The sequence below is a fragment of the Aedes aegypti genome, chromosome 3, assembly GCF_002204515.2.
Source record: "Aedes aegypti strain LVP_AGWG chromosome 3, AaegL5.0 Primary Assembly, whole genome shotgun sequence".
Lineage (NCBI taxonomy): Eukaryota > Metazoa > Arthropoda > Insecta > Diptera > Culicidae > Aedes > Aedes aegypti.
The window spans coordinates 188,019,050-188,028,650 of NC_035109.1; the positions used below are offsets into that span (position 1 = coordinate 188,019,050).

At 34.5% G+C, this 9,601-nt stretch overlaps 1 protein-coding gene across 1 annotated transcript; it reads left to right on the top strand.

Moving 5' to 3' along the window:
- The first annotated feature begins 751 nt into the window (after positions 1-751).
- LOC5579138 (ketimine reductase mu-crystallin) lies at positions 752-6,643 on the top strand. The gene is made up of 5 exons (XM_001664182.2): positions 752-948; positions 1,032-1,203; positions 5,535-5,860; positions 5,921-6,182; positions 6,244-6,643. Exons 1-5 carry the CDS (start codon positions 946-948, stop codon positions 6,510-6,512), a joined length of 1,032 nt encoding a protein of 343 aa, XP_001664232.2. The 5' UTR covers positions 752-945; the 3' UTR covers positions 6,513-6,643.
- The last annotated feature ends 2,958 nt before the right edge of the window (positions 6,644-9,601 follow it).

A 9,601-nucleotide genomic window follows, 5' to 3' on the forward strand; every position in this document is an offset into this window, starting at 1 on the left:
AAAATAGTTTTTCTATCTCACTGATAGGTGGATTGATCACAAAACTTTTTGCGTCAAAAGTTGCGCTTCAATATGCCAAGAAACTTCTCTGAACAAACTATATCGCTAAAATCAACGGTTTGGGCGCTATTCAAAAAGCGCATGAAATCGAGAAAACAAAACACAGTGCAGTGTATCCTATTTTAATTTTTGATATTGAAACTATTTTTCATGAAACAATATTTATTTCATAAAAATTCGATTACATAAACTGATAAAGATCAATGAAGTACTGGTATTGTCGAAATTTGTTTGACAATATATTCCGAAGGATAACACAACAGAAAATTGTAAAATAGTGATCAATTTGCCCCCGGATTACGGTATTATTTATTAAGTAATGCACTATTTTACTTGACTCAGTCACGACGCGTATCTGTTAAAAGATACAAACTCTAGTTTGAATAAAATTATAAGGTACAAAATTTGGTTTTGATTTGCTTATTATCAATTAACAATATAAAGATTACAATATAATCGTATAATGCAGCAAAGTGAACTGGTCATTTAGCATGAACGAAAAACAAATTAGACTCATTTCAAAAATTGATTTTCATAATTTCACAGGGAACGTTTTGTAAGGATTCAGAATAGAATACCTTGAAATCACTAAGCGCCGTAAATTCGACAAACACAGATATTTGTAGAAAAAATAATCAAAGTTACTACTGTTTACGGTCCATTGCTGTTTCCATCCATCGACAGATATTCAACATATCTAGGTAAACCGCCGCACCGCACTAACTCTTTACTGTGGTATGGATGTTGTGTTATCAGTTAGAAACAGGTTCACGAAGAAACAAAACCAAATATAAATACATGCGGTCACTGCGAAGACCAGTCGAGTCTGTGTAGTCGAGGAATGCACTTCAGAATCTTCAGTTCTTCTGAATTGAACACTTCAAAATGGTAATGTTATTTAGTGATAGATTATATTTAAAGGTGTATATTATTTTCTATATATTGACATTTGTTCAAAACCGTATATCTAGACCACGGAGCAACCTGTCTTCATAAGTGAGAATGAACTCAAACAATTCACTGATTGGAAAGAAATATTACATGCACTGGAGCAAGCATTTTTGGCCGTGTCCAACACAGATAAATCTGGCAGCCACCCATACAGCTCTCAACCGGCTCGAACATTTGTCCATACCGAAGGAGGTAAGCGAGAAAATCAAAGCATGTAATGCACGTGAATAACATATACCTATTACATTTATCTCATAAAAAGTGAAGATGCATAGTTACTACATATGGGTCATTCCACACCAAGTGTCTACATTACGTGTTATAAAACACCACGGATTTCGACCAAATTTTGGTCGAATGTAAATTTACTTAAAACATTCAAAAAAATCAATTCCGTATTTTTAAGGTAATCGTTTAAGGAACCCAGAATTTTTAGTTTTTGTTTTTAATTACAAAATTTTGTTTACATTGTGTACACCATTGTTCAGACGGACACATTTAACTTCTTGAGGTGTTTTGAAGTAATCCCTAGAAATAGTGTTTTCCTGTAAAAAAAGTTCCATATAAAATCACGTGAAATTTTAGATCCCAACAAAAAAAATCATAGCTTAGTTAAGAGAAAAATAACCATCATATGTTTCACAAATTTTCAAAACCATATTTTTACTCAAAATTGAAGCAATGTTCAAGAAAATCTATCATAACATTGCATGTGCCATCTGTAATACGATGATAGATTTTTATGAGGATTCGTTTAAATTTGAGCGAAAATACTGGTTTTTATTTAATGATGATTGAATGATGAATTCTTGAGCCTTAAAGCAAAGTTAATAAAACTAGCTCAGATAAATTTATTTATCTGTTTATTACCTATTTGAATACCAATTCGTCAGCGTTAAGTGAGATTGTACCAAGTGAAATTATTCATATAAGAAAAATGAGTTGAGCAACATTTATCGATATCAGTATCGTAGGATTCTTAGAGAATTTGTTTTCCATTTTATCAAGAATTAATTTTCCATTTTATCATGACAAAATCAATGCTAGTAAAACCTTTAGAAGCAGTAAGCGTTGTAGAACATATTTTCGGTGAGAGACGTTCAACTCTTTTACTACCACGGTGAAGAAAACTTACGCTTACAACAAAGAGTCCCCAAAAGGTTAAAAGTCCAAATTTGACAATGCATATCTCCGTCGTTTTTAAGCGATTTTCAAAATTTTTGCGGCAATGGAGGCTTAGGTGAAAAATAAGTTGCGGAGCTACAATAGATGAAATAAAAGTTTCTAATTGCACTCAAAATTTGTTTCACTCAAAAAACCTCAAAAACACTATTTTTATTCGTGAATTTGATTGTAGAAGCCCAGCAAACATTTTTGGGCAGATATATAAATTTTTGATTACATTCAAGATATATTTTTACTAAAAAACTTCTGTTTGCATATAAAGCGAAATTCAAAGCAATTTCTGGTGGATTTCTCTACTGTAAGTATACTGCTGAACTCTATTGAATATATTTGTGCAGAAATGTATTTTCTTTGATTACACTCAAAATTGATTTCAATTTTGAAAATTACAAAAATCCCATTTTTTATACTATTTGCCAATATATTAAAATTTAATGCGATGACATCTTGTGTTGTCGCTATAAATTTAATTATAGAAGTCTGGAGAACATGTTTGGCCAGAAAATGGAGTTTTTGAGTGCATTTACGATTTATTTTATTTAAAAAACTACGCAAAGCCCTTTTAAATACTGTTTGCAATTCTAACGATCACTCTCGGCAGCGGAAAAACGGGACACTAAATTGGCACTTGGGCAAATTCGGAATGACCGACCGACACGACGAAAAACAGAACACATGCGTTCTATTTGAAATGCTTTATTCGACTAACTGACTGTACTGTATTCTTGAGGCTTGTCGGTCAGATCTCTTGAGGGGGCCCTGGTACTTAATGAGCCAAAAACGCAAAGCATATGAAGGTTCAGCTTATGAAAATAAGATCTCTAAAAACTTCAGCAAATTGTCATATTATTCGAATTCGACAACACACACCACTTCGTGAATATTGCGTAAGTGAATCATCTGTATTAAATACTTGAAAAGACTGAATCGTTCTCAGTCAACTAGATGATTCATTGAAACTTTAAGGAACAAAAGCCAGTATTACATTCATTTTATGAGATGAGCACTTTTAATTCAGCTCTAGAGTGTCCATTTACCAGCCATTTTGCTCGTACCGGGAGGAGGGACAAATATCTAAGCTTGTCCCAGAAAATCCCACATTCAAAAATACTATGTTTTTTATTTAAAAAAAAAATGATAAGGAGTAATAAGATGTAATTTATGAGAAATCACATTTCATATAAGACTTTCTTATGATGATGAAGTAATTTAACAAAAATCAAAACCTAGCTCGACTAATTACGAGTTCGCCAGGGATTTTTTTTTAATTCTCTAAAACACTTATGAAAGTAAGTATGGTAAAAATTAAAGTTATAAAAATAAAGCAATTTGAAAAAAAACGATTAAGGATCGCTCAAGGTATTGTAGAATATCATGCTAAAAGTAAAATCCTGAAAATTCTTTACTAAGTTTAGTTGTACTTTTAAATTTGTTCTCCGAGCCTGTTTTTTCTGTGCCTTTTTTGAAAAATGTCCTAACTTTAAGTAAAAATTTAATATACCAAATTCAAAAATGTTTTTGGAAAAATACACACGAAGTAAGAATAACTTATTACTTTTCGAATGCGCTAAGTAGAGTTTGAATTAGACGTGTAATCACAGAGATATGAACAGAACACTTTTGCATGTTTTATAGGGGGTGAACCCAAACTTTTGCACGGGAGTGTACATTTTGGTTCGTCCCATTTACTCGAAAAAAGTAGGTCGGTTCAATCGGTATCATATGTCATATTAACTTTGTTATCCTAAATAAGGTTACAGTACAGATCAGTTCGCAAGAAAATCTACACATTTGCATTGCATGCTATTTTTCTTCATATAACATATGTACGTATATCGCATTCATTATTGTACCCATAAGGCCTTTTCGCGCCATCTGATAAGTGCACATGTAAGCATCGCATAACGCTAAAGGTGATTTAGTGAAACGCAAATTCCAGTTGTCTGGGAAATGTTGCTCAACAGCTTAGAGCTTGTCTAAAAGTTGATGGTTAATATTGATTTATCCTTCCTTTGGTCAACACACCAAACAGTTTACAGTTGAATCAAGCGAATCAATTATTTATTAACAAATACATATCTGTTGGTTTATGGTAATTAGGAGCGTTAAAAGTTTCTGTGAACCTTAAGTTTTCCGATTATGAGTCAAAATGGTACGTGAAAAAGCAATTGTAATTTAAAAATGTATTTGAATGCAGCTAATTCTACCCCTCTGTCTCTTGTTCCCAACATTCAAGTTTTGTATGTGGATTTCGTTGAATTATGTCAATGAATTTCGAGGGAAGGACGATAATTTGTATCTCAAATTTAATGACTATATCGTTTATTTAGAGTTTAGACCTTGGAGTTGTAACGACTCTATACTTCAAGGTCGACACAAATAGTTTAGATGTATATATTTGCGATATTATTAATATAAATTATTATTGCTATTTTATGCTGCTCGGAGTGTGAAACAAGATGTTCGGAATATAAGACAGAATGAGCACAGTACTCCGAACACTTTTTTTAACGGTTTTACAAGATAACCGCTCATATCCCTTCACAAGATGATCAATTTTTTTATGATTCAAGTCTCTTGCATCAAAATTATGCGAAAATATCAATTTTTACTTTCAAAATCACCACTGTTCGGAATATTAGTCATGTTCGGAATTTGAGACAAAACAGTACACTTGGGCTATATATGACTATAAACATCATAAACATGTTTTATCAGAACACTTTATAATTTACAGTTTGGTTTTGCAAAAGTTTAAAATTTTAATAATTTCGTTTGACTTATGACCATTATATGCACTTTAAATCACCAAATCGGTATTAGATAGATTGCAATTGTAAGTGACATTAAGGTCGGTTTTGAGTTGAACATATTAAAATATTCCACTATTCTAAGCTTTCCAGGTGATTTTTCCAACCAATAAAATATACCATAATTTGTAGAACATTGGCTTGTTTTTCGACACTGCTGTCATTTTTTTCTGTCTATTTTGTGTATGCTTAATAACCAGCCCAAGATGCTTTAAGTTTTCATTAAGCAATCAACTTTTTGAAATCACGGAAAGTGGTTCAAAATGCATAAAAATGGGCTTTATGTATGTTTCAAGTGGACGAACATTTGATCAAAATTTAGTCGAAATCGAATGACCCATATTTAGTTATTGTGTTATTTTGTTAAGCATGATAAACTTGTCGGATTTTGCTATTACTTTTTAAGCCACTGTCATTATTACAGTACAGTGATGTATTGCCCGATATCGTGAGCAACTAATCATGTTTGTTTGGATATGTTAATATGAAATGAATATGAATATTCGAAAACATGTTTTCCAATTCTAGGAGTACTCCTGTGTATGCCAGGATTCGTTGGCAATCACATAGTTTTCAAGTCGGATAAAACTTCAACGCCTTCGTCAACTTTGGCATGCAAGCTGATAACCAGTTTCGGGGACAATCCTAAACGAGATCCACCCCTGCCGGACATCAACGGAAACATATTTCTTTTCGACAACATTACTGGAAAGCTACAGGCTACGTTGGAGGCCAATTACATCACCGGATTAAGAACAGCAGCCGCATCTATCGTGGCCACCGAGCAGTTGTTCTTCTCCAGAGTCGTTGATAAGTCAAATCTTGTGCTGGGAATTATTGGGACAGGAACCCAGGTATTGAATCAAAACCTCAAGCATTTCTATAATTTAATACTTCGTTTTACTCAATTTCAGGGTGAGTTACATGCAATTGGATTCTTGAACACGCAGAAGTTTGCCAAAATCAAATTGTGGAATCGAACTAGATCCCGCAGCGAGCGATTGATGGCAAAACTCAGCGACTTGGTCCCGAGTACCTTGAACGCTGAAGTTGTAATTTCAATTCATGGGTCGGTTGAGGAATGTTGCAAAGATTGTGATGTCATCGTGACTGCCACAAGTACATCAACTCCTCTCATCTTTAGAAGTTTCTTAAAACCAGATGTACACATTAATGGTGAGATTTGGAGTTAGCTGTATTTGTGCTGAGGTAAATAAAAAAAACCTCTAAATTTTAGCAATCGGTGCTGGTCGTTCCCATCATGCAGAGTTAGCTCAGGATATTTACGATCAATGCAGCGTGTTCATCGACTATAAAACAGGAGCAAAAGTAGAACTAGCAAACTTGAAATCGAACATTGTAGGAGAAATTGGAGAGATTCTTTTAGGAACAAAATCGGTTCCAGCCAACGGAATAAGCGTATTCCAGTCTATAGGCATGGCAACAGAGGATGTTACAGTTGGTAGACTATTCTATGAGAAATACAAGCAAGCTAGATCCGATTAGAATAAAGTTACGCGTATATAATTTGAATATTTGATAAATTCTCATTTATTGAAAGAGTAGATAGAGAAGCTCATTAAATATATTTTGCGTTTTCAAGTCAAATAAAGAGCATTTAAGAGATTATCTAAAAAGTTTTGTTTTGAATATCAGACAATCCTATGTGAAAAAAAAAGGATCAGCAAAGTCTACAATACCATCTTGAAAAGTATGCACTTCACTGAAATTGTTTATTTTTTATTGTCTAACAGTTTTTTCTAATTCACTTCTGGTCATATTATATGATTTTGGCAACAAAATGGATCCGTTTTTGGCAACATTTTTCAATATCATTAAAATTTGTATTTTTTTGTTAATATTATTGTGTCGTTTGTTTTAGTCATTTGAGAAGCAAGCCAGCTTCACGCTTACCGCATTCCAGAGTTCATTTTTCGCCGATATTCCTCCAAATATCACCAACTTCTAGGAGTACAGTATGCGCTTATTAAATTCTAGATGGCCGTGTGGTCCCAACGTTTTATGAAGTAATTAATCTCTATAAGTATTTCAACTAGAGTTCTAACATCTTTTCCCAGGCACTCACGCTTTATGACCAGCCCACTTGAGTATGCCGGTAGATGATAGAGTTAGTGAAAGTCAGTTTTCTTCAGATTTGGAACAGCACTTTTTAACAAAGCAGTCAATGGACAGGAGGAAAAAAAAGTATATAAAGAACAGAGTTTCTATCTACAATTTTGTCACGCCTCTTCAGTTCACTATTCGTGTCTCTCAAATTGTTATGGAATTTCATAGAGTAAATTTCAGAAGTGTCAACATATAATCCATAAGTTTGACAAAACCAGGGGAAAAATGACGCACCAGCTTCATCGACATGCAATTTTTAGCGCCACTATGATAAATGCGAATAAAGTCTAAATTCCACTGTATTCTCAATAAGTATGTATAACATTTGACTTTTTAAGAAACGATCCAACATTATATTACAGTAGACTGGCCCTTAAACAAAAAAGTTGTAAAACTCAACGGGGCACCCCCTAGATATGAGCCTTACTGTAAGACAAACGCTCTCTCAAAATTTCAACTCAATTGGTTGCTCCACCAGGTGGCGCATTCGATTTGAAGTTTGTATGGGATATTCGACTCAAATATATTGAAAATTGATCCTATGTCACTGTTTCGTTCCGTATACTAATTGTTCGCGTTCAAATAAGCCCAGAATTACAAATACACTAGTTGATACCCTAATGAACATAATTGCAGAAGGTTGTATTAATGGATTAATTCTCATTTTCATTACTCTTTCAGTTGTTGAAAGTTAGGCTTAGATCAGCACTCCCGTACAGTCACTTATATGCATGCGACATGTGCCTCAGCTCGCCCAGCGTCATACGTGGCTATGATGCGCTTAGTGGCTACATCCAAGCTATGTTGAAGAAATACAAGCAGTATTGCATGATATACTTCAGATGGTTAAAACAACAACTTTATTAATTTTGATCATGGTACAATCTTCTACAATATTCTTTGCAATTACATCAAGTAGTGTTTTTGACATTCTGGGTTCAATTGAACGCGATCATCAATTTTCCTGAACCAAACAGTAGATGATGTGCCTTTGCTCATATGTTTGAGCTGAAAATCCCATATTAACTTCAATTCAAATGCGCCAGCTCAAGGAACGACCAAATGAGCTGAATTTTTCAGAATGGCTTCCTCTAACCCAAAGAAATAATCCTGGAGGGTGCCCCGTGGAATCATACAACTTTATTTTTCTCCCATACTGAGCTGGGCCAGTCTAATATTACAGTATTGCTCAGGCTAGAGTATACTGCGTGCCATATCAAGATTTTAATCAAGTATGCCTGCTGCATGAAATTAACAAAATATTCCTTACGAGATCCCGGCCAAAAAGGCGAATTAGCGGGCTAGTGGTTACTTCGGCCGGGCTGGGTCTAGGAGTTCTCTATCTGGATTCTGGAGAATCCTTGCGAGCTCCGATGTTTTAAAATGGAAATCTGAGAATTTTCAGCGAAGTCTTCAAAATACTGAGTATTCCAATCGGATATTAGGGGTTTCTTGCGGGATCCTGAAAATGTATATTGGGGATGCTGTGCGAAATCTGTCGATTCCTTGTAAACTCCTAAGATTTCTAAGGCAGCCTTTGAATTTTTTAGCGGAATACTGCGGATTCTTGATTGTTTTTTTTTTTTAAATATTTTTGGCAAGCTTTTGGGCATTCTGAATAGGCTTCCAGTGAAATGTGGGAATTGCTAGTGACACTCCGGGAAGTTCTTATGAACTTTTGAGAATTTTGATCGAAAACTTGAGAATTTTCAGCAATGTCGCAGCACAATCTTAAAATTCTAAGCGATATCCTCAAAATTCTTAGCAAGGTTTTTGGTAGATGTGAATTCCTATCTGGATCCTAAGCAAGATCCTAAGAATCCTAAGCAAGATTTTGTGGATTCTTAGCGAGCTAATTTAGAGCTCTAACGGGTTTATGTAGTTTCGACGGACATCTGGAAACTCTTATCGGGCTCTTGGGGTTTCATAGCGGGAACCTGCGAATTCACGTTGAATTTATATCCAAGCTTATTTGTTTATCCTACGGAATTATGGGCCAGAGTTATAGACCTTAGGGTGCTGCATGCATCTTGCAATAATTTCTAGAGGAATTTTTCATCCATATTTAAAAGACCGCCATCAAACAGAGCCTGCACAGACTGCACATAGCTTACATTATACAACGGACACATAGAACAACCAGTCATTGAAGATCAGTGAAGATTTTTTTGTTTTACGAAAAGATTCCTCCGACAAAGACGAAAATCGAGCCCACACTCCGTAGGACAATACGCCTAAACGACTGACGTTTCTAACCGCACGGCTGCGAAGCCCACATTTGTATGGAAAATTCTATTGAAGACTTAGTCAATTCTCTGTCCCAAAAAATATCATAGTGTTTGTGTACAGCAATTGATTTCAGCTGTTTCTTTATGCCCTTTCACTGTAATCAATCATTTGATATAGGATGCCTTACTATGCAAGAAATATTATTTAAAATAGACATTTTCAAATAACCGAATATTGTC